Raw genomic sequence first — 27,674 nt, 5'->3', positions numbered from 1 at the left:
GTCGTCTGACTCATATGTATTTTCCTTATTCATTGGATTTTGCGCAAATATCTTGTTAGACATAAAGTTCTGTTTATCTCAATGTATTTCTCATTTAATTCGTAATAGGACCTCGTGTCCTCCTATTGAAAACAATCGAATATTATCCATTAAATTTACAATAATATTAATCTAAGCGATCCAGAATCAAAAGTCATCGACTGTCCTCGGAGGACAGGACGATCTCGTCAATGACGTCAATATACCCGACATTCGTTGCACTTGATTTCAAAACTATAACTGCTTATAGGTAGGTATAACTAGTTTGTAATTAGCTGCTTTTCTGATTGCCTACGTAAAGATATTATTGCGTAAGTATCTTAAAATGCAATATTATATTGATTAATAAAATATTTCTTATCATAGGTATAAATAACTTATTTTATCAAGACATAGTGATATCATATGTTATTCTGCAAATTTTAAACATTTCTTAAGTTTTCAACATACTTTCCCGTAAAAGAAAGCTTGCTAGATAGCCTAATCCTTACAAGGCAAAATAATCTTAATACGTTGTTGACAATGCAGAATAGGAAATCCATACTTTGGAGATAAATCGACCAAATGAAGTAAAACTTTATTGAATGACTTCTTTCCTTTTACGATCGGCAAAGAATTTATTGAATTCATATCGACACAGTAGTCACAGTACGGGGAATTTGCCAAAACGAGTATTTTTAAGTATGTTTAAGGTATTTAACGTTAATGAGTTAACGCAAACAAACTTGAATAGCTCCAGTTTTTAAAGTTTAAATGCATAATGCGGGAATTTCATTGAGTAATTTTATAAAAAAAATACGTGAACTTCATTCAAGAGGAAATCGAATGTAGATAAGTGTAAAAAACCGAACAACAGGTTATTTTAAACAAAATGAGATGAGTCACTGTCAAGTCTCCTAATATAGAATGAGTTGGTTTTAAAGGTATGTGGTACATCTGAACCCTGATAAGCGCTGAGTAATTTCGAAATATACATAGTTAGATGATGTACCCACCGGTACATCATGTTTTAATGATAAATTATTTTATCGGATCCGTTTTAAGCGAAATAAATATTATGGTCATGCATTTTTAGTAATTACGACATGATTTAGACGCCTTTCAATTAACTACATAACTATTTATATTTTTTGCGTGGGTTATTAGCATAAACTCGTAGTTTTATTTATTTAATATTCAAATGAGGACGTTTCGGCTCGAAATAATAATTTACTTCGTACTAGATAGCTATGACGAACGTAGTTAAAATTGAGTAAGTATTTTAATTAGGCAGGTTAGTGGCGTGGCGTGGCACCAAAATGTGCTTTAATAATATTGTATTGTCTTGTCTATAGTTATAATTTAAGTAATGTTTGTATTTGTCATTATAAAATATTACTGATGTTCTGTCCCAAAACGCATAATAACCGTCTGTGACAATCAGATAGGTATCGTATGATACGAGTATGTATGAGATGAGAACGTGAATTCGATAAACAATTGAATGAGTTTTCAAATGTAACTGACGATTGTTATAATGATGGGAAAGTGTGACACGCACGCATTATCGGTCATTTAGTCGAAATACATGTATTATGTTATTGCATAGATACTTAGATACCTACATTTGAATGGGGAGGACAACTGTCAAAGTTTTGTTCTATGAGATATGGCTTAATGGGTAAGCATCCAGACCATAGAGTTCCATCGAAAATGGGACTTTGACACAATTCTAGGGATTTACATGTTTAACCTATGCTGGCCCCATCTGTAAAATAATCCGACCGGTCCACCCCATTGAAACCTACCCTAATAAATAACTAAATAAGGACTATTATTACACCATTGCTCTATCGCTTTCAATCAAGCTCATAGCTGAAGTAAACTCACAGCTGCATGTTTCATCTGCAATTGAGATCAACGCATCGTTTTGTCAACCATAGACCAAAAAAACAACAACGAGACGAGTGGAGGGCTCGCGTCGCGACTCGCGGGTCGCATTCCTCGGCCGAGATCGTATGAAACAAACACCGATACAACTGAGTCATCTTTCGTCACAACCGCGGTAGTACTCTCATGGCCGCCAGTTCGCCAGTTCGCGTGCACCGGCGACCGAGCGCGGTCAAACCTATCGCTCCTCGGCACTCGCGCTGATAAGCCGGCATTCGGCAATTCAATTTCACTCGACTCGCTCGAGTTTTCCGGCTCGGACTACATTTACCAATTTGAATTTCGTATTCGTGCGCGCCATACTCGAAACTGTCGGGTATTTTTTTCGAATTATACTTTTAAATAGTGACGGATGAGTGAGTTTTCGTTGTCTAAGCTGTGGGTGCGCGAGGAAGGCGCCATGGAGAGCTGCTATAAGCTATACACTTGGATCAACCACACGTTGCTGATGCTGCTGATCCAGATCTTCTGGAAGATGAGCCAAATATCGGACTATTTCAAAGAAAAGTAAGTACCCGCTCTTTCTCGGTATAGCCCCTTTATCAATGTCGTGTCAACATTATCAAATGAATGTAATACCTACTTACAATATTCCTCATCATTAAGGATAACAAACAATTTAATTATAATTATACAAGTTACTGTTTTCTTATCTGAACAATTAACAATAAAAATTCGGTTAAAAAGGAGAATTTGTGGTCTAGGTGAATTTGCGTTGAGTTTGAAAACATGTATCTGGTTATCAAGTTATTAGAATTAGTAATTTATTTAAACAGATTGCGGCGAGGTTGCAAGCGAAACCAGACCTTTTGCCTTCAGTCACGTGGGCGAAAGTGTTCATTCCAATAATAAACTTGTTCCTTAAGTAGAACCTCGATAATTAGGCATATTTTACTGCAAGTTCAACCGACTACAAATGACAATATTACAGTCGGACCACGCTAAGTTTTCACACGAAGTGTTACGTCAAAAATAGAGCTTATAGGGATATGTGTGCATTCTTACAGTCAAGTTCGTGCACAGTTAAAGTGGCCAGAGTCAATCTGTCTATTCTTAGGCCAATCACCAACCCTCCTGTCATTTCATATTAAAGCTGGGCACAATTATACGATTAGGACCTGCATTCTTATACGAATAATTGCATTCTCTAATAATCTATTCACAAGTGATGCTTTCAGATTTTTGGTAACGCGTGTCGTGCAAAAGCCACGAACAGTGTATTTTTTATATTAATATAATTCATGTTCGATTCAGTGGTGAGTTTGTTGTAGATTCTGATTCTAACTGATCATAGCCACGAACTCAGTCTAAATGCTAAGCTAACTCTATACTAACTAAAAATAAATTCTCATCCATCAATTCTGAGCCGCTTGTCTGTTATCTACATGCACCGGTCTAAACAAAACGGACGTACAATGCGGAGACCTATTTTTAACGACAGTGGCCTAGTAATCATTAACACATTCAGCGCTGAGCTACGGTCGTAGCGCTGCGTCGTAGTGTCGTAGCCGATAACATGGGTTTCCTGGTATGTAGCGAAAATGCTTCGTAGAGGAAAAACGTCAACGTGTTGTGATTAGTGTTGAATGGATTAATACATTAAATTTAGCTAGGGTGACTGCTATAGTTTTTGGCCACTCTTAACAATATCCCATAGCCCAGTATTTATTGCTTTCACCCAATAGCCCAGTTCATTTTAGGTTCCATCAACTTCCAATAGTCTTTGCACCTTGGCGGATGATGCCTCTGCGTGTGCCCCAATGACACGGGTAAGTACCCCTTACATCTCATCAATGTGACAAAAGGGGCTCTATGTGTTGGCTTCGGCTCCGCGCTCGCCTCCCAAAAGTCCGGAACACCATTAAGACAGTCTTCTATTTCCTCGTTTCTTTCAGATTTGTTAAGAGAAGGAGCCAATAACTATAAAAGTCACCCTTACCTACCAACTTACATAATCAAACTAAAACAGTGTCATCAAGAAATCATATCAGTCAAATATACATAATAATATTTAAGTCCTGATTACAGTCTAATAAATAGGATGACACTGACAAACACTGTTTTCTGTTATTTGACCTGAAAATAGACTGGAACTGTCTGTTGCCATAGGCTTCAATATTTGTTTTGCTAGACGAATTGGTCGAGTGGTCGTGAATCGTACATTCAAGAATATTTTCACTTTACGTACTAATCGACACCAACATCCAACATGATCAAACATTTTAAGAGGTTTAAGCCCTTTAACTGGACCATACTTTGGGAAAAGCATAGATACATATATACATATAATCTTGCCTATTTCCCGGAGGGGTAGGCAGATACCACGAATTTCCACTTGCTACGATCCTGACATACCACTTTCGCTTCCTTCACTTTCATAAAATTCCTCATACACGCTCGATGGTTTAGGGAGCTCTTGATCTGGCCTTTCTTCAGAATTTCCCCGATTTGATCGGAGAGAGTCCGCCGAGGGAGCAGGAACAGCCCTTCCAGCTCCCTCTTCTACTTTCCCCTTATACACTCTCTTTGTTTGTTTGTTGCTTGTTTTGTTGTGTTTGAATGTGACTAAAATAAATAACGAAAATGCAGGGAAATAGGACATATTACAAGATTTAATCATTATTCTATCGAGAATATCATTGGTAGAATTAGAATGAAGAATTCGAGTTAAATGGGCTCCCTGGGTTTATGCTGTCATACATACGTCGACTTTAGTGTAATAAGAAATGTAAATGTCCTGGCTGTAGTTCAGACGAGTAGAACATATCTCCGCAGATTTATGACGAACCGGCTGGAACATGGACTTAGGTATATAGGGTTTGTCTAAGATATCCGTCAATCCACGGTTTCTCGAGCAAAACGCCTAGGTATCATTAGATTCTCTTTTGTCCCATTGTCACAGAAGAATAACTTAAAACAACTGACCTAACAATAGTAAATGAATGTGCATTCAAGTGAACAATAGGTACACAATTCGTATAATGCGGCGATTAGAATAATCGTCAAGATAAGATAAAACAGGCTTCGAGATAAAATGCAAGATTTTTGGCATATTTTGTTGATTGATGACTCCTGACCGATTTCAGCCACAGCGACTGTGTTCTGGAGTGGACATTTAATTACTGTCAACAGAGTGCAGCTGTTCCACTCTCTGGTGCGCTTTTAGATGGCTCGCGTTCCCAACGACTTACGCATTTCATTTTTAGGGTTCCGTACCCAAAGGGTCAAACGGGACCCTATTACTGAGACTTCGCTGTCCGTCCGTCCGTCCGTCCGTCTGTCACCAGGCTGTATCTCATGAACCGTGATAGTTAGCCAGTTGAAATGTCTACAGATTATGTATTTCTGTTGCCGCTATAACAACAAATACTAAAAACAGAATAAAATAAATATTTAAGGGGGGCTCCCATACAACAAACATAATTTTTTTACCGTTTTTATAAATAACGGTACGGAACCCTTCGTGCGCGAGTCCGACTCGCACTTGGCCGGTTTTATCTGTATTGTCATGCACGTTTTTATAACGCGCACAGAATTCGTAATGAAACCATAAATATGAATAACAATTAAAGTGAATAATGCATAGGTTTCTATTATAAACCGACAAGGAAATTATGATAGCTCAGTCAATACAGTTAATAGAAAGTAGGTAGGTAGTTGAAGGGAGAGAAAACTGTATTATTAATGCTACAATACGTGGTACCTGGCCTACCTAGTAAACTTTAAATATCGGTGGGTAAATAATAAAACCTCTCCTCGCCGTTCTAAAATATATGAATATGTTAATATTATAAAAGCGAACGAAACGAAAATAAAAAATAGAACCAGCAAGCAAATGCACAAAAAATAGCTACGAGTAACAAAAATGTGTAAAATGGCACATCCATATTCTGCATCTGAAAAAAAAGGACATGAAAAGGGGTTATTTGAATATAAAATCATTTATCAGAATTACACGAAAACGTGGTATCTATCAATCGCCAGTTTCCGATAGGCGATAGCACGTCTAAAATAAACTTCCCGTCGGGTATAACAAATGAGCCTTTTGAGCCAGAGAATATCTTATTTTTATGCGATCCTATCGTTTTTAAAACTTTTATACGGCTACATTCCCCTTTCCTCCCACATAGAGAATTTGGTAAAAATAATTTGACTCTTGTGCACACGTTTCTAAACTAAATCAAACAATATGTTTAAGATATTAGTCTTCCAAATTACCTACTCACAAATCGTTAAGATTATGTTTACCAACGCGTTATGAATATGACGACTGAACACATAGGTAGGGCCTAGTTAATAACTTTACAGTTGCCTTCGTAGAATTTGCAAATTACAAACATTAAATAAGTATAGATGTTTACGTTCCAATGTCATAATAACAAAACAAATGTCGAATTTGCCTGGCATTTTAATAAATATGTTAATAAAAGAACATATATTTTAGATATTCGATATGAAAAGTATGTTTTAAATGAAGGTCTTGAGACGGATTTACGTTGCAAATTATAAAATAAACGTTAGACTCGTTCAATTCAACGCCAAGATAAGATTTGCGATTCTGCTATTCTTGTTTCCTTCCGCGTAGGGATTACTTCCTACTTTAGCTACCTTATAATAACATTGCTTTCGCTGGCATTTAATAGCACGCTATATGACTTATTGCTTCATTCGATAATCTATTATGCAAGTGATGGACCTTAGCCGTGTCCCAATAAAACGTGCGTGCACGTAACTACCTCGTACTGACCTTTGTATCGCTACCAAAACAAGTAGCAAGTGTAATTGAACTTAATATCAAAATACAAATGGATCATTATCCCTTGCCCGAATAGTTGGCAGAAGATCGGAATTAATGCTGTAAATGCAGTACTTTGCTCCTTTGTTTATTTTAAATCTGAATTTGGTACCGGTGCGGGTATAAATAATTATAATAATTTATTTAGGTGATACTACATATTGCATTCGTGTGCAAAGTAAATTATCACCTTGCTCGTACTAGCCACCTTTGTTAGCATATGCTAAACATTAGTAAGCAAAGCAAAGCAAAATGACACGTAACATGAAATGTCTCATGCAATGCATCAGTCGCGTCGGGCATCGATAAAATACTTATCAACAAACATTTCTGACGTATTCGCCTCACACCTAGATACTCATTTAGTGTCTTATTTTTTTTTTATAATAAATATTATACTGATTGTGATTAGCACCCGAACATTGCCCATAAGGAAGTAATTTTTGCTGATCAATAAAGATACGGGTAAATTTTACATGTGGTAGACGAGCCGACTACAAAATTTCGTACCGACTTGACCGTCACAAGTCGAAAGACAAGTCAAGTTCAAAAAAATGAAATGAAATGAAATGAAAAATGAAAAAAAAGAATTTGATAGTCATCAAATTCGGACTTAGCATCACTTTTATGGGAATAAACCATTGTGCATTTCATCGCGGTATCAAGTCGGTACGAAATTTTGAAGTCGGCTCTTCTAGCAATGGGTATGGGATGATTAGGTTTTGGGTTGTTGTATGGGGTTTAGATATTACAGGACATTGCTTTTAATGCTTTTAAAAAAGATTCGAAAAATCTTACATAGTTATGTACTACCTACTGAATGTTAAATACCGCCTCTATTATATAGTAGGTTGTACAGTAGACTGCATAAATGTGTATACATTATTTCACCTAATTGAATCGATTAAGGTGAAGTTCGATTGTAAACATATTTATGAACTCGACTGTATAGTTATAGTATATAGGTAGGTAAAAAAATATTTTGCATCCCATTCGACTCTATTTTTTTTTTGCGTAGCATATAATTATAGCATAGGAATAAAGGACCCAATGCTTAATATAGACATCAAATTCAAATAAACAAATACAACATAACGCGTTTGACAAGCTTTGCAGGTATCGAGACTGCATTATAAAACCTCATATAAAATGAATTTAAATGCGCACTTCGACCGCCACGGCATCGGCAATATCATGGCCGCGGTGACGTCACCAAAATGTATCAATTATTTGTATAAATTCCCTGGCAAAGTGTGTGCCAATGTTTCTAGGCGACCGAGCGGTTCACAACCTAGATAAACTTTTTTGTTCTTTATATCCTGCTACCATAAGTTTGTCTGGAAGAGATCGTTTACAGCGACAAGATTGCCTGTTGCTACGTTTATTTACATTGTAAATCTGTTTTGTACGAGTATGATGTGGTGCTATAATAGTAGTTTAGTATGTTGAAGCTTATGATATGGATATAGATAAAGCAGTGTACATATGTACGAGTACTATACATAATTAAGCATTAAAATACGAGTGTGGGTTTATAAAACGTATGAAAAGTAGTGAGAACAACGTATTGATACTCATATTGAATTGGAATAACGTTTGGATTAGATTTAGCTAAGACAGAATGTGGGCTCGTGCGTAGTTGATTTGATCGGTCTAAAGTACAGTTTGACTTTGTTTACGTTAGGTTATGAAATAATGTATATTGATACTAAATCTACGCGGTTAGTCTTTGATATAATGTCAATTAAGCATTATTGACACGCGATTGATTGGACTTTAGCTATATCAGACACTATTAGTTATTCTCAACGCAGATGGATTTTAACATTTTTAACTCCGTGGGATAGCTAAATTTATGTTGGTTTTGTGCATAGCTACATTAGTTACCTACTTAACAGTATGTCATATAGTACGAAAATGTTCCCTAAACATATTTTTTGCCACGACAGTGTCATTGCTTTTAGTTTCCACGCCACGCATAAAGCTAATATCAGGGAATATTGCGTTACAAAATGTATGAGTTTCAGAACGCGTGGTGGTACAGTCAACATCAAAAGTAGCGAATCATTATCATTATCTAATAACCTAACATAAAAAGATGTCTGTTTAGCCCGTTTTTTTAGATTAGAAATTTTATAATAAGTTAGTAACTAGATGTCATAGGGGATTTTGAGGTAAGAAAAATCGAACAAAAAAAAAAACGGAGTTTATTATGTAGAACAATTAAATATTTCCAAAGTACATATTCAAGGGTAGCAAATAGTTTTGGCGCGTTGTTTTTGTTTCATACGCTACAATTGATGCTGATAATTTTCAAGAATAGCAAGAATTTGTAGTTCGACAGTTTTAAATTTTTTTCTTCACACTGGCTCGTAAACAGTGTTATTGTAAGCCAGCATACTGAGATGGAGTTATATTATGCCCAGGGACGTAATAGTTTTTTTTTTAAGTGGGCATAATGTTTTTTTTGTCTCTTTTACTCAATTTACTCAATTTCTACGCAAGGAGGTATAAATGAGTAAAAAAATAGGTTTTACTTTTATAATATAAGTATACTACTATTACTTACTATATATAATTTGGTTAATTTAATAGCCGTTTTAGATATTTTTAAATAATTTTCAATCGTGGCTGAATGTCGCTTTGATCAGTGCCTTCGATGCCTAATCTATCAAAAATGTCAATATGGCGGACGAATGTTTCTTAAATATCAGCGTACCTATATAAGAACTTTTCGCTTAAAATTTAGTTTTTTCCTCACAAGTGTGGTAAAAAACATTGTGTGTGCCACGGGCGGTACAAGAATTACCAACTTCTTTTTCTTCAGGAATTACTTAATTCTTGTTTACACAAATTACACAATGTTCTGTTACTTGCATGTATTGCTTGTTGTCGGTTGCAATAATAAACTGGAGCGTGAGTAAATCACATTAAACTTGACTAAGGTCTTTGATTGAATGTTTGTTCAAAGTTGAAACAAAACAAAATCAACCAACGTCATTAAACAATGACTAAGTGCTTCTGAGGCAAAGAAAATGATTCAGTACGGTACCGGTAATTCTAAATACGTACCTAGTACAATAGCGTTAATAATTAAAAAAAATAAATATTGTGAATAAAGATGAAAAACTTTTGAAGCCTGATGATGGCTAGTGCAGTCAAAGTAAGCTTCTTTAATACGTCTCACATGGTAACAAAGGAGCAGATTCGTACCTACAACAAAATAACCTACCTTAGACTTGCAGTAGTAGTATTTACTTTATTGTACACAATACAGGTTTACATAAAATTTACAGAGATAGAGGGACAAAGGCGAGCATATAATAAGGCCCTTTTGCTTAAGAGGGAAGAATAGCTTTTCGAATCTAACGAAATAACGGATTTTTTTTAAAAATTCCATTTCGGGAGAAAACGGTTCCCACTAACTAAATCTTATATAACAAATCACTTTGATGTTGATATCGATTGCTTCAGCTATTCTAGGTTTATAGGTTCCACCTTTAATTTTTTTTTTGTTTTGTAAATTTTGAAAAAGTAAACCTATAAACCTAGCTTTTCATTGTGTCGATAACATGCTAAAAAATCATGGAGAATGAAAAATATTTAGAAGTGGAAAAACGTTTTCTCTTTTTGTATTCACGATAGATATCACCCATCTTATAAACCATCATCCATCGCACGTACGTTTGTATAAAATGAGCTATGAAAGTACCTCTGTATAAAATTACATTAGCATTCAATCGCCACTGTATCTCCAGTGCATTAGTATGGGCATATTTTATTTAAGTTAATACCCGTTTGTATCATAACATAGCACTCATTACTATACTCTTGTCTATAAATAAGTTGCACTTGTACTCATAGGTCCTACTGATGCAATACACGTCTATGTATCATAGGTAGTTAGGTACCATTTTATAAGAGCACGCACTTAATTTCTTTATTTCTTCTTTATTGCATCCATGGTCTGTACAGGTGTTACATAGTAGTTGTGAGTCTCACATGGACCCTGATAGGGTACAGCAATAGTCTTAAGTCTAAGTTATGTAACGAGGTTTTATAACAATGGTTAGTTGATTTTATTCTATAATAATTCCAATTTTAAATTTTATGTCAACAAATTCATTCACAACTAAGAGATAATATTATTGATAGTTAAAATTTTATATGCAATAAAATTGTAGTGTATATAATATTAATTTTAATAGTAATGTCAAAAACTAAAAAATAAAATCTCATATCATGTAAAATATTAACAATAATGCGATGCGAATTATAGCGATAAGTAGCGCTTCCTTTGATTGCCTTCATTTTGTGACGAAAAATACGTTGATTCTTAATTGCAATTCGATTGGACAATAGGGAATATTACGCGAAACTCTGCTTAGGAGGCGTCACTGCCACAATCCATCACAAACTGAGGACCGACCGCGAAACAAGAAAATCTAAATTTCGTTAACCTCTATTACTCTTGCATATTCGAGCGATAAAGAGGCAGATAACTAAAAGATTTTCGCGTTTCCCGATAGGCCCATTACCATTAAGATTAACATACCGCCTTGATGCATCAATGTCATATATTTTTATTATCTGCGAAAACATGTCGAAAAACAGTTTAAGGCACAGTATGTATAAAGTTATTCTGCGATTTACGATAGGCAGAATATTGTAGTAATACCCCCTATTCTTTGTTCATCAGTATCAATGGTAACGTAAGAAAACAACGCGCTAAAAGTATCTGTCAACGTCGATTACTTTTCCAAATAGTGATATCTCAACGGTTCGCGTTCAAAAGTAATGTAGCTGCAACAGTTTTATTGTTCTATTATTTGTAGACCATTGTCTACAAATAATAGAACAATAGTGTGTGTTTGTGTATCAGGAGGAATCCGAAAGATTTTATTCACGTGATAATCAAATGTTATTAATATACCTGTCACTTAAAATCAATTTTTACTTTTTTTTCTCGTAAAAAGTAATGAGTATTTGCAAAGTGTTATTTGTCACTTCACTTTTTTACATCTATCAACGAGGATAGGTATTTAAACTATGTACCTACGTTTAGCACTAAGTAACAATCCAAAAATGTTTTTATTTTCAATTGGTATTTCAGAAAAGTCTATAGGACTCTGATCACTACCTATTAAAATCTTTCGGGTTTAGGTTCATAGAACTTTATTTTCTCAAAGAATTATATTATACATTTCACTTCAGAGAAATTTAGCTAAAACAGAAATAAATAATAAGTGAGTATGGCGAGTGCGTACTCACTTACAAAGCACCTAACTAAAACTTAAATATAAATAAAAACTACAACGGTTGTTTGGTTGTTAAACAAAACAAAGTTTCTTACGCGCACAACGCGTACCTAATAAGAAACCCATTTAGTCTAATACTTGCAGATCGACTAATTACCTATTATACAAACAATAATGGGTTTCACGTGAAACACCGGGTATTAGAGAATGGTAAATGCTTTTTTACGCGTATTCTGGCTGCGTAGCCAACATGACAAATCCTCCAATGCGATCGAAACGCAACTGTCACTGTCGCACTAATATGGACGAGTGATAGAGAGACACCAAGCGTTTCGTTGACGTAGCGATAGCAATTTTCACCTTGGCTAGGCCGGCTAATCCGCTACTTTTGATGCTGACTGTACGACCACGCGTTGCGTAGTGAGGTCTGAAGCTCGTATATTTTGTAAGTAACACAATATTCTCTGATATTAGCTTTCTGCGTGGTGTGGAAACCAGGGGTCAGATACCAGTATTTCCTTCATACAATTAACCGGTTAATGATCTCGGTTAATCATAAACCGTGACGTTTTTGTTCTTTAAGTCATTAAATTAATAGATTGAGGCTAATAAACACCGAATAAAAAAAATAAAAATAGATTTTTTAAAAGTATTTAGGTAAGAAAGATATTCCGAAAATTATAAATACCAGTTACGGAAACTGAAAGTGAAGCACCACTGATAAAGATCTTCCAGCGGCACAAAACAAGCATAAAAAAACGTTTCACGTTAACACATCGTGTTAGAATTCTAAAAATACTATAGGTACTGTCTCGCTATGTTTTTTCAGAGGCACGTGTGGCGACATGGGATTGGGTGCGAATCAAACCGTGCGATTTACATCTGATTGAGAGTGCAGTGTTGTTACCAACTAAGGTAAAACACCCAATCTTCGACAAGGCACCAATGTCCGACATTAAAAAAGTTTTCAAAATAAAATAAGAATATTTTCTGACTTCTGAACGCATTCGAAGCATAAACTATAGACCAGGGTTATCTAGCTGTCATTGCGGATGACGTTTCATACATTCGGCCATTTTGTACAAAATGGCGTAATGATATGTTTAGTCTGCGGTAGATCTCGAAAGAAATCCAGTTTTATTAGTGAAATCGTTAAGGAGGTGAGTAAGATTTATTGCCCATAACTTTTAAATGTTTTGCTTTATCTAAAATGTTAGTTATTTATGAAATTAGGATAGACATTCACAACTTTTTAATAATTTCATTAGAAGGGTGAGGTTATATTAAAATGTCAAAACACGCCTGTCGGTAATTGGAGATATTTTTTTTCCATTTTCTAATCTTCGACAAATGTCGAAACATTTTTTTATTTTATTTTGTGCACTCTATTATATTATTTATCTAAGCTTGTTCAGCACTCTAAATATATAAGCCTTTTATTCAAATATTCAAATTGCTTCCAATGATCGACAGCCGTGTCGATGATTGGATATCCCATACGTTCCAATGACCGACAGCGGTGTGTCGATGATTGGATATTCTATATGCTAGCCTAAATGTCCCAGTAACCGACATTATTTGCAGGTTGCAGGCATGGCGCCTAAAAAAAATTACACGCCTCTTCAAATGGCCCAGGCGGTAGAAGCCTCATTAAGTCTCATTAAGTTTTGTTGATTAGTATTAAGCAAGTAAGTAGATGAAACTTAGTATTAGTAACCTACTTAAGTAACAAAAATGTAATTAAAAGTTGACATAATAAATAAGAAAAAACTATTTCATAATATAGAGACATGTCCTTGTTTTTATTTAGCGAATTAAAATGATTAAAAGACTGAGTAAGACTTTTATTTGGGAATGGTGTTCGAAGTTAGGTCGATATTTGGATGACGATAAATAGGATATGTTGATTACTAGATCACGATTATTGGAACATGTCGATTACTGGGTGTCGATATATAGAATTTTGCAGTCGATAACTAGGCTAAAAAGAGCCTAAATCTATCTCGTCTTATTTCCTAAGTTATTAGTATTACACTTCTTTTTACTGTAAAATAATATAGAATGAAGCCTAAAATTTCACTCAGTGCATTAAAGAACCGTGTATCATCATAAAGAAACCAGATATTTAAGAAAATGCTCGAATCTCGACGTTAAAGTGTCGATAATTGGGTGTTTTACCTTACTTAGCCCATGAAACGGCATCAGAAGGTCGTAAGGACACGTACTGGACCTAATATAAATAAAGAACCGTCAGATTTTGTTGTAGAATCATAAGTTGGAAATAAAGTGAGCGTCATATTGATCTTAAATTAAGTCTAAGTTCTCGGACTATTGTCTATGGTCTCTTATCATTGTTTATTTTTTTCAGTGACCACAAGCATTTGAGATCCGTGTGCGATGGCGATATGCGGAATGAAATCATTCCTTTAAGACAATAAAGATATAAATATACCAGGCAGCTTGAGTCAAGCGAAGGTCTCGGGGCTAATAGGGTTATCTAACGCGAATCTTCCTGATTGCCTATAGGTATATTTTTTTTAAATATTTTGCTGTATTTTTCCAAATATTCGTGGTGAAACTAGAATCTTTACTTTAGACCAGTTTTGGTGTGACCCCTTCATTCTCTTCAACCTTTATTTAGGTATTTTATTCCGCAATACCCTTTTTATTTAAAGTTGGAAAATTAAAAGAAAATCCCTTTTGGTATAGATCGTGTCATTCACGACGACGCGTGCCTTGACTCGTATTGTCATGTTATTAAAGGTTAGATTTGACACATCTGCGCGTCATCGTGGATGACACGAACTATACTTGAAGAAAAACAAAAGCAATACAGTATAACATACATGTGTGATGAAGTATGTATAAGGTTGGTCTGGTATTTTTATGATTATTAAATGAAAAATTGAACGGCAGATATTTTTAGTGCTTTGCGTGAACCATGGCGTGTGATAACAAATACTTAGGTACCGCATGATGTTTTACATTTCTATTTTTTTTTTATAGAAGATTTACCAATTGACGTGACTAGACGTGAGTCACAATGAGGAACATTGTCAGGAGTCAGGACTAATGAAATATTATAGTAACTGCGTCAAGCACATTTCAGAAAAATATTACTTGTGTGGTATTTTGTGTTCACGTTTTAAGGAATCAAATAAATAAAATAAATAAATAAAAAAATCTTTATTGCCACACAACAAAATTTACAATTTATGTGAAAATAGCTAAAAAAAATACAAAATAACTTAATCTAATTAACTTAAATTAACACAATAATTATAACTTAAATCTATAATGTGGCAAAGGGTCCCAATCTCAGCATGTGCAGTGCCAGAGGGCTCTGAGCTGATTTTCAGACTGGTACCGGGAGAGATTGGGGTCGGTCACTACTAGCATAATGTACCTTTCTTAGGTACAGCTCTATATTGACATCTTTATGTGTATTTGTGTGTGCCTGTACTATAGTTTATTAATGTGCGTATATGGGTATGTGGGGCTGGTATGTAGAAATAGTGTAGGTAAGAATGTACTTTGTATTGTGTATATTATGTTTTGTCTTTACATACAGATAAAAGAAAAAAAGAAGAATACATTAAATAAATATAAAAATAATAAAATGAAAATAATCAACTTGTTTTTTTTTTTAATACTTACTTATATAATCAACTTGTTTTTTCTTAGACATTTTTTTAGTATATGCTGAATTGTAATTCATGTCATTGTAATTCACAGAATTTCTTTGCTAATATTCATCATATATTTGTATAAAATGACTAGTAAAATATTCATACAAAAAAAAAAATTATTGACCAGTATAATACCTACTGTATATCACGTTTTTTTAAAACGAGACTTGAGACTAAAGTACTGAAAAAAATACCCTCTGAGGGTGCAGAGTAAAAATTTGCTTTTGACTATCTTAACTTTGCCATATCTACATAAAAGACGCGAACGAGTTAATAATATAATATAATGTGTATGACCTAACCCTACTTACTAGGAACGCGACGTCGTCGCCCGATAACTCAGTGTCATCTGAAATAGCGAATATTCTCAGTTAATAGTCTTTGTCTGGACTAAACACGTGCAGTGATTATGTGCTGTCAGATAATGTGAACGTATATTTAATTACATGCTTTCCTTGACTTAACATATTTATATCACTGGGAAAATTGCCGGGTCATCAGACTGTAAATTAGACATCATTGTACTCGTAATGTAATCCCCGACAAAAAAAAAGGAGTGTATTATATTTGTATCTGTCTGTGGCATCCCTACTATTCAATATACTCTATGGTGGCATCGTATCTCGGGAAGCTCCAACGGAAGCATCAATTTGGAGTGTATTTTTTCAAGGCCCAGTAAGTTCGTCTTCTTCTCTCACTCTTACTGAGTGTAAGCGTGAGTGAGATAGGTGCTTGCGAGGTAGCGCATAAATCATGTTTTTTTTTTTAATTTAAATTTTAAGTACGTATAAAAAAGAAGTTGGTTACGATACGTTTCCGATCACGAAACATGATATTGCCGATTTTTAGAAGCAGTTTTCATATTTTTAGCTTTAGTGCATAATTTGTTAACTAAAAATTTGTAAAGTGCATTTTAGACCTATGTTCGTGATTTTTCTATCGAGCGAAAGTCAAAAACTCAGGATTCGAATCGATACAATCCCTCGAGAAAGAAAATAACATCTAACATACTTATAAAAATTTAAGGACATCTGACTTAATTTCTTTCTTTACTTATGTAAGATTTCACACTTTATTATGTAACTGATAAATTATGTTACAGTACAATTGCATATCGTTATCCTAATCTTACTGCAAATTATCGATAACAGCGGTTACGCACGAGGGCCTACTATTTGAATTATAATAATAATATTTTAATCAGCGTATGGCTGTTGTTAATGATTTAAAGTTTCCTGTGGTTATTAAGTCACTATTAATTAAATATCGAATAATCATGGGTATTTAGTAAGTAAACTAACACATGTCCCCTTCCCCTTTTTCAACGATTTGCACCTTCAAGTGACAATTCATAGGCAGTGTCGTATGTGAGCGAATAACTCGCGAACGCGAAGCGGCGCGGCGCGGCTCGGTGCGGCGCGGGTGAATTCAATCCTTTGATACCTATAGAAGTGTCCTACGTGGGCGATCTCCGAATGCCGTTGGGCCGCCGCGCCGCCGCGCCGCACCGCGCCGCGTTGCATCCGCTAGTCATCGCTCACGTAAGCCGCTGCGACACTAATTGCTAAAGTTAATTGATTGAGTGTTAGCAAAGTTCTTAGTCTTAGCTTGGGTATGTCCGGATGTTCTCCACTATTTACTAGTCGCAATTCTCAACCGATGCTCGTGAAATTTTGTGAACAGGTTCAATAATTAATAGATTCACTTGATTTTTTCCAAAATAGCGGCGTCATACATTTTCCGGTTTTAAGCTATGCTTGCGTGCGAGGTCTATATAGCTCACAGAGCCGCTAGTTAATCATTGTCGCGAGAGGCCTTTAATCGATGTTTTTTTGTTAAAAATCAAATTGACACTATTATATAGCTATTGAAAAATTTAATAAAACCTTATACAAAGTAATTAAAATAACCAATCAAAATCTTTATAAATAGCTTTAGTAAATTTATAAAGTTATTTGTTACTGCCACATATGTATTTAATTAAATTCTCCTCGGCGTTCCATTTGGCACGTACGCGGTACGCGTAATATCTTAGTTATAAGAACGTTTATTACACTTATTTACGCCCACACGGAGCAAATGGGAGTTACATCTTGAAATAGCCCTCACGTCATTAACCGCTTAGTAGAAAAATAACAAAGTTACGTTATAATTGTTTAGTTATTGAATATAAGTTTGGGAAAGTACTAAGATGACAGGCGCTGTATACTGTATTTGGCCCATATTTACACCATTATATACCATTGGCCCATATTTTGGTAGAAATTTAACCACTGGCGCTATGTCTTAAGTTTGTAATACCTGTGCGTGCCTGTGCCTTTGACTCTTTATGGCAGTAGCGCCTTAGGTAACGAGTAACGACCTCCCGAGAAAAAAAACACAATTTTATATTATTACTAGATGTGCAAAGACTAAAACAAATTCGTGCTTCTGATTTGACAGTCAAGAGGCTGCGAAATGTCAATAACGAAAGCACGGCGCGTCAGCGTACATTGTCTATTTGCACCGGAGTAAATGAGATAGCACTTTCACTGTTACTGGGCCTTAAAAGGGAATAATAAGGGAATAATTAAAAATGAAAAAAATGTGGATTAATTTTGTAATATGTAATACTCGTTAGCGGTTTAGGTATAAATATTATGAAATTGTGATTTTAATTGCAGACCTATATTTAAGTCAAACACAAAATAAAGACAGAACCTTTTAATGGTGACTTTGAGACCAATCTTTCCGTCCAATTATGTGTATCGAGTAAGCCCGCGATATTTGAAATAAACATAATGAATAATAACATATATTTTATTTATTCACTAAAACAAATAGTTTTTCTTAAAAAACTACTTAAGTAGTTAACATCAATTTCAATGAAATTGGGTGCTATAGCGCTCCGTATATTATGCCGTAACAGTTGTCAAAAATTCAGTTAGGTAATAGGTAATAATTAGATAGCATTTTTTACGAGTCTGCTGTTAGTGTATGTTCCGTTAGGTATACCGTACTTATATGTAAAACCCAAATTTAGCCTTTAATCCATATCAGTAAGAATTTGTATGACAAACTAATGATAAAGGTAATTAAACTTAGCCTTAAAATTCCACTGTAGGTAATCTCATTTCTATTTAAATAAGAAGGTTAAGCGTGGTAAGGTGTCTTTGATATCTATAGATTTTATTATATTATTTAAACTTTATTGCACAAATAAAGAGAAATGAACAAATGGCGAACTTAAAGCCAAAAGGCATTCTCTACCAGTCAACTATTGGGTCAAACATTGACATTTGTATATGTTGGTGCAGGAGAAATTAATGACAAATAATAATAATTATTATTTTATTCAATAGATTTACCTGACTTGACACCTACCATATATTTTGATATCGTGTGGAGGAATGTATTACCCTTTAATGGGCAAATTTCGATTATATATGGCAAAAATGCATGACCACCCTGATTTTAAACTTAATTTCAAAATGACAGGTTTCAATTTTCCGTAATATCTGATATTCGTCTGACCGTTAAAGGGCAAACAATAAGCATCTGTAACTAAAATGATTTTTGGTTCAATCATTTATCGCTGACTGAATCTAACAGAAATTTCTTGACCGCTTTGAAAAACCCTATCGTGACATTTTCCCAAATTTTCGAACCGAATCTTTACAGCATATCAAATTATTTATTACCCACGAACTGCCCAAGCGTTTGCTTGTAAACAATTTATCGCATCGTTTCCGCTGACAGGAATGCAAGAGTGTACTAGATATGAGTAGCTAGACGAAATTCCTCAGCTCGATAGGAAACATATTGCCCGAGTTTGTTTATTTATTTCCTTACATCCGCAATCGGCGGCATTTTAATAGTTAAACGTGCTGAAAGAGTGTTATTATGAAAACACTCTGAAAGAAAGACATATTAAGAGGGGGCGTAAAGTCAGGAAATTAGAAGGGAACAACTTGTCGCGCGAAACTTGCATCGGAAGATGGCCATAGCGCGGGTTTTTACCCTTTATCTCAATTACCCTGAAAATATGTTTCTGTTTAGATCCCTCGGTTTTATCACTGGTTAAATTATACTTCTATGTTATGCAGCGTAAGGATAATATGTAGGTACCTACTACTGAAAATAATTGGAAATTAGATATTTCGTGTTCCTATTTCTATCGAGACAACTTTAAATTTTTAAGGTTTTGATTGGAGTTTGCCCTTTCAAATAGTTTCCGTGTGATTTTTGCCCCTGATTAAAACGCCTAAACATTCATTTTAAAAACTGAAATGTTGCGCCCTCTTAAGAAAATATAATCGTGACGTTTTCATTCACCTTAATAACTTTTACTAAAGCCTACTACTAGCCTGCTAGCTAGGTAGCTGGGGTAAGGTGTGGCACACTCGAGGTCGTGGGTTCGAATCCCTCATTGGTATATATAAATTTCGCGACTTACCTATGTACTAAATCTTTTTTGCATTCCACTGAAGCATAAATATTGTAAGGAAACAAATGTTAACTATCAAGAAATTTAAAGGGCGTGAAGTTCACAATAGGATTGTGATCTTAGTAAGTTAACATGATGGCTAGGCCCATAGTAAAATGAAAGGTTTGAATCCAGCAGTAGGATAAATATAAGCTGTTTACTAAAACTACTATTCTAAATTGTAGAGTTTTTCAGGGTATGTAGCGAAAATGACAAAAACGGAATCCTTATGGCGCGGGCGGTTTCAGACTAGCATTTTATACGAGTGTACGTACGCGTACTAGCGTGTAAGTTCGTATAGACTAAATGTAGGGAAAAGTAACGCACGTGTAAAGTCGTAAAAACCGAACGTAGGGAAAATTAACACGCGTGTAAGCTCGTAAAAACCGAACGTAGGGAAAAGTAACGCGCGTGTAAGCTCGTAAAAACCGAACGTAAGGAAAAGTAACGCGCGTGTGAGCTCGTAAAAACCCGAACGTAGGGAAAAGTAACGCGCGTGTAAGCTCGTAAAAACCGAACGTAGGGAAAAGTAACGCGCGTGTAAGCTCGTAAATACCGAACGTAGGGAAAAGTAACGCGCGTGTAATGTCGTAACGCCGAAATGGCCGTAACGCTCTTATACCTACTGTTGTCATGCACGTCTGTATGTCCCAGCCGTTTTACTCTGAAAATATACGTTTTTCTTATTTAACAGACACAGCAGAGTCGTAATCGTAACCTCGAAAACTATTAAAATCACTAGTAATTAAACATTAAATAAACTTAAGTCTTTCGCAATATTTAATCACGGTAGGTCGATGGTCTACGTAAAGGAAAATTTCTATAAGTCGCGACATAGATATTCTTGTGCAACTATTTACAGAGTGATAACAAATATAATATGATCTATTTATAAATAATGGATCTGAAATGAAATCGACGTCAGCCATCTAATTCTGTCATCATTTGGCATTTGGAATGAACTAGTTTATTTAATGATTGTAGTGTTATCATGTTGGCATTGAAAGGATCTCTGTTCCAAGTGCTCTGTTAGGTATTAAGAAATACCAGCTGAGTCCCTTTGCAGATTTGAGAATTTTAGGTAAATATTTCTATCGCGCTCACGGGGGCGGCTCCTGAAATTAGTGCGATAAGGACAACTGCAGCTTAGGCGAAAAATCATGTGTGAAAATCTCAGAAACCGAGGGTCCGTTCTTGACATTTACCTCCTCCAAAACTCGTAACAAAATTTTGGGGACGAAGAAATTATCTTGTGTCTGACCGTTTTGATTTTTGCGTTTATTGTTGCCGATTTTGTATGCTAGACGTCTGTTTACGGCGCATTTATTTGGCCGTTTGTAGCGCTTTTTGAAGGAACTTAGTTCTTGTAAAAACAAGAATTATTAACAAAAAAAAACCAAAACGTACAGACACAGGTACTGATAATATTGAACTCATTAAAAAAATTATTACGGCCAAAATCCAGAGAGGAAAATGCTGAGAATGTTTGTATGGAATAATTACCACTAATGTTTCCTCTTATGGCAGCTGTTTGAACGTCGACGAGAAGCCTGCCTACTAGCTATAGCCAGTTGTACCGAGCACGAATGGATCGATCGATTCAATGAAAACAAAGGGGATGCATATGGACTGTTCACACTGTCCTCCTTGCACTGTTTTCAATAAGAACAAGATTTTATCGCCATTTTTTAGACCAGCGTCTGCTACGTATTCATCATAACGACTTTAACGAGATCTAGCTAGATAATGTTGCTTTGATTCATTACAGAGTTCCTACGATCAACTTAGATTTCTAGCCAAGTGGTTTAAAATCTTGTTTGCAAAATTTATTGAATAATTTAAACAAATTAACAAAGACAAACAATTTAATAAGCGTGTATCGTGACAAATAGATATTTATCTGGCCTGACATAAAAAAAAACAACGGAATTAAACTGTATGAGAGACATAATTGTAGGTATAATAGTCCACCATACACGTATGAAGAAAAAACAATAATGCTGCGCCGACCCGAAGTGACAGCAGTAAGGGCAAACAAATGATTAATGAATGGGATACAAACAAGAAAATTATTGGAATAGACATGACCAGGGAATCGTTTTAAAACATTGCATACGACCTCGTCAGGTAATGCAACACGATGAACAGCACAATATTTAATGGCTATTTTATTGATACTGTGACCGTCGTTAACAATCAAAACAACCAATTAATTTACCTACACGTCATTATTATTGTACACTTTACAATTATCTTATAATTTCAAGGTATAAGTACCCTTGAACTGTTCTTTATCATCGGAAGGCGCCGGGAACGATTCCGATGCTATCAAAGGACGAATGGTGGATTGAAATGAAACAAGTACAGTCAAGGTATTAAATATCGATTCGGACAAAGTCAAAAATATGTATACACGCCCTTATTGCCCATACATTAAGATAGTGTGTACATATTTTAGCACTTTGTCCGTATATTTAATACCTTGACTGTACCTACAGTTTCAAGATATATTTTTTTATTATTATTATTTATTATTAACATAAAATAATACATCTCAAACAGATACGGAGTCCCACAAAACAGTTTACACGGTTTGACTATGAATAGGTACATTTTTTTACAATTACATTTTTTAAGTGGGAAGATGGGTATCAATAAAACGTTGATAGCTATTTTCGGTGCAAGGATTTTATTGCCGCTTCAAATACATGAGGTTTATTTTAAGCCACATGTTTAATTTTAAACAGTAGTTATTTATGCCGTTCAGGTTTGTTTGTGCATGCCTCCGATGTTGCAGGAAATTGGAAATTACCGATAGTATAACCGATGAATTCAGCTGAAAGTGACTGAAGTATCTAATGAATATAGAATGTGCTGGTGAAGTTAACAGCCGAATGAAATAGGGTCCCCTTTTTATTCGACGAAGTAATATGTCGTGTTTTCGCCTGCATTTACTTATTTTTATAACATATACCTATAATGGCGATATGCGTTATTGGAAACCCTTTCGCGGTTATAAACAAATTCTGTATCTACACAATATTAACTTAACTTTTCCTTCTTTCCAGGTCCGTAGAAGACTCGAAGAAAGAAACAATTTTCACAGTCGCACCTCTCACAAAGGAATCCAAATTCAGACGGCACATCCGGTCCATGTCGGACGTCCAGAGCAGCACACCCTACAAACTAGCCTTCAGGTCAAGACAGGGTAGCACACACACGCTCATGTACGACTCCGACACGAGAGCGAGACGGATCCGGTCCTACAACCTCCACAAACAGCAGGAGTCCTCCGATTCTAGCGACTACGTGGAACCGAGGAAACTCCGAAGTATAGAACACAACATACTAAAGCACACAGATTCCATGAGAATTCTATAGAATCTGATTTATAGTTGAGGCTGTACCGTCTAGTTATACTAGATCGGGATCATGTCGGACTTGGTACTGTGTTCTATAGGACCGGAAACTATATGCTGCACAAGACGAAGGAGAACCGGCGTGATACTATGGAATAGACTTTTGTGATTCCTTTTATGAGACTGTGATGAGGTAGAATATTTAGTTTTTAGTTAAGTCAGTAAAGATAAGTATTCTAATAGAATACCAATTATGTGATTTAGGGAGTACGATAGTAATACCATTTTTTTAATGATGATAATTATGTTTAAGGATGGTGTTAAAAGTGAATAATGTTCTATTAAACAGTTCCACACAAATGAGATACTTCTTAATCCCCTTAAAATTTTCAAGATTGTTTAGAAATTTATTAAGTGTAATTGAATTCACATTTTAAAAGTTCTAAGAGAGCTTTACATTTTTGTGCCATGAAGTAGATTTTTTAATATTTTTCAAAATGTTATGATTGTTTAATAATTCTGTTCTTTTTGATAAACCATGTCTTACTTATAAAAATACATGCCAAAAATATGGTATTCATAATTATGTAGGTACAGTCAGCTGCGAAACATGTGTTGCGATTGAAATGATATATTCAGGCTTAAAATATTTAAAAAATGGAAGTGTAAGTTGTCTAAGTATTTGTAGCTTACTGTACTTACAATTTTTTTTGAAATATAATTATTTAATTAGACTTAACAGAACTGATTTCATTAATTCATGAAAAACAAGACGAAAATAATAAAAAATGCCTATTGTTTTCTTAAGATCTCTAAACATATATATCTAGCCACGTGCCGCCCTCCATACAAAATTCTGGCTAAGGAAGTTTAAAACTAGTTCTATTTTTGAATTTCATTAGTTCGAAAAATTTATCAGACAAATGAAATGCTACTTTGTTTCTTTTTAATAAAGATTGACATTTCATCAAAGCGGTATGCACATCCAAATGGACATTGGGCGGCACGAGGCTAGATCATTTAATCTAACTATGTTATTCAAAAGTCCTAATCGTTTACTTGTATAATTATGTAGCTGCCTACTTATGACAAAAAGATTATTTCGCGATAGTGACAGGTAGGTACTTATCTAGGTAAGTATATTATACAGATAGGAAAAATTGTGACCACGTGCCTTGTAGTGACGAGTGTAAGTAATAAAATAAATACTACAGTCAGACCAAGCTAAGTTGGCAGCGATTTTGATAGCACAGCCAGTGCAAGTGTTATTTTAGACGTCAAACTTCTATGAAATTATGACCTTCACTTAACACTTGCACTGGCCGGGCTATCAAATTCGCGGCCAACTTATCTTGGTCTGATTCTATCTACCTATCTGTAATATCTGTATATGTGATTAAGAGGTAACATTATGCTGGAATTGCACTTGTAAAGTTATAAGTTTTACTTGCGTAAGTATTGCGACGAAATATTTTTTAAAACAAGACAAGTGATAAGTAATTCAGTACCCCTAATGTAATTAAATTCGATTTTGAAACGTGACGTACGCGTTTGCGTTTAGTCTCATTTTGTATTGGATTTAGAAAGAGCGCGCCAAGCGGGACGTTTTGGAAACTCAAAATCCTATACAAAATGAGACTTAACGCAAACGCGTTCGTCACGTTATGATGTCGATAAAATTTACACTAGGGGTACTGAATTACAGTTGCGTCCTGCTTAAGTGAACTCAAAGTCCAAGGCACATCACATATAAGCTGATTTGATTTTCTGAATTTCATCTGTATCTTACATATTTTATAAGCTCGTATAGGTATTTTAGCGCTGACGAGGCCGGAACAGCGCTGCAGTCCCGAGTTAAATTCCTAAACCATTTAAGTACATTCTGGTTTTGTTCCTATCTAATGAAATGTTTGATCGATTTTCGATTTGGATTTTTATATTTGACATAGTTCAGTACCCCTAGTGTAAATAAATTCGATTTCGAAACGTGACGTACGCGTTTGCGTTTAGTCTCATTTTGTATTGGATTTAGAAAGAGCGCGCCAAGCGGGACGTTTTGGAAACTCAAAATCCTATATAAAACGAGACTTAACGCAAACGCGTTCGTCACGTTATGATATCGATTAAATTTACACTAGGGGTACAGATTAATTTTTAACAAGCAGAAACGTCTGCGAACGATGCTATTAAGCTTAGAATAAAATATAAAAGTGGAAAAATTACTGTCTTGGGTAAGACTTGAACTCACGGCCTCTGGATCGATACTCAGATGGCAGAGCGCTGGAGTATCGATCCAGAGTCCGTGAGTTCAAGTCTCACCCAAGACAGTAATTATTCCACTTTTAAATTTATACTTCAGATTACTTATAGCCAATTGCATCAAAATTTTGGAAATGGAATGAGAAAGAAATACGTATTCTATGTCAAAATGTTTAATTTTTTTGCGTTAATGTTGTTGGATTTGTATACTTGCTGGGCTTCTGCTTGTGACCTTTAGTTTTAAGGTTTACGCACTCTTTGAGGTTTATGTAAGCTAAAATTAAACATATCAAATAGGCATATCAGGTGGAGACAGATAACTATTGATGATATCGATTTTAAATATTAGCTTTATATAAGAAAAAATGAGCGTAATGTTTCCTCTTAAAAGTTTGATCTGAAAAGAACTAAGATTGTATTAACCCATGAATTAGGTAGGTGCAGCTACAGTTTCAGTTCTAATTTGTTTTTTAACGATTAAATTGATAAAACCATATGAAGTTGTTTTCTTTTCTATAGTGTAGGTGTAGGTACCCACTTTTGTAATTAATTATTTCACTGACAGCCATTGACCAGTCAAAAACCTTTAAGTCTCAAGGGTTTTAGACTTTTCAGACATTTTCTATGAAATCGCGTGTGTAATTTTGCGCCCGTGGGGCTTAGGCGGTTATCACAGTCCTCCGTACGTCGGAGCGGCGTCCGGTGCTGCGGTTTTTAACTTTGTGTAGAATCTTGATTTGTATGCAACTGCATGGTATAACACATTAGCTTCGCCTATCTATGTGAAGGTGCGAATCGCACGACACGAGGTTACTTAGTCACCTTTCTAGATCCTTGGAGCGATAATATTTATCGACATCTTTTTACTACCCACCTATACTAGCTATATATAACTCCTATTATTACTATTGTAACTCCAGATAGCCTATAGTGTTCCAAAATTGAAGCGCTTAAATTGTACAGTTGCTCTTTAGTCGTCCTTAGGCAAGCGGAAAATGTGCACGTGCTAACGGGCTCCCTGAAGGGCACACTGAAGGAGAAAGAGATAAACTAAAAAAGGTGAACGAATTGCGAAAATGAATCAACAAAACAGATATCGCTGGTCAAACAAGTTTGTCAGTGGAAAAAAGCGCGAAATTCAAATTTTCTATAAGACGTTAATAACCCTTCGCGCATACATTTTTTTAATTGGCCCATCTATTCTACTGGCGGAAATGGCTTGACAGAGTATAATAACATATGGGTGCCAGGATGCCCAGCCTGTGCACTGTCTGAGGGCCTACCGCGAACCACGTTCGACGTGTTGCCTCTCTATTGCACTTGTAAATTCGTAGCTAAGTGTGACAGGGAGGCAACTCGTCGAACCTGGTTCGCGGTAAGCCCTCTGGTCTGACTTTATTTCCATCACTAACGGAAGCCCGACGTACAAGAACACTTGCAAAAAACTGATTCAAATAGTGAATTACATTACATAATATAACATTATATAACTCAACAATGCAATAAGAAAAAAAACATACCAATTGAACGCCTACATCAAAACTTCAGGCAAAACAAATTCCCTGGAGATCTGCTATTTGTGATACTTTTTTATATTAAAATCGCAATCACGTCGAACATCTAAGCATTTTTCTTTGGATATAATTTTTTAAAGTAAATTAAATTAAATTATCATTTATTTTGACCAACTAGGATAACCGTAGGATAACGTTAGGATCATATTTTTTAAACATCAACAAATTATTTGATCCGTTCCGTTTTGTACGTTTGACAACTTTGACACATAGGGTATCATTCCTAAAGAAAGTATTTTAATAATAGATAGTCTGGCAAACGCAATTTGTTAGTAAGTAAGAAGAGAAAAAAAACTTTAATGATTTA

General features: G+C 35.1%; 1 protein-coding gene across 1 annotated transcript; it reads left to right on the top strand.

The window, feature by feature from the left end:
* The first annotated feature begins 2,102 nt into the window (after nucleotides 1–2,102).
* On the top strand, nucleotides 2,103–26,289 carry LOC133523418 (uncharacterized). Its single transcript, XM_061858978.1, has 2 exons — nucleotides 2,103–2,475; nucleotides 23,244–26,289. The coding sequence occupies exons 1-2, from the start codon at nucleotides 2,321–2,323 to the stop codon at nucleotides 23,554–23,556; spliced, it is 468 nt and encodes a 155-aa protein (XP_061714962.1). The 5' UTR covers nucleotides 2,103–2,320; the 3' UTR covers nucleotides 23,557–26,289.
* Nucleotides 26,290–27,674: the final 1,385 nt, after the last annotated feature.

Source organism: Cydia pomonella, chromosome 12 (genome assembly GCF_033807575.1).
Source record: "Cydia pomonella isolate Wapato2018A chromosome 12, ilCydPomo1, whole genome shotgun sequence".
NCBI lineage: Eukaryota > Metazoa > Arthropoda > Insecta > Lepidoptera > Tortricidae > Cydia > Cydia pomonella.
Note: the sequence above shows the minus strand (reverse complement) of the source record. Positions and strands in the feature narration are given on the sequence as shown.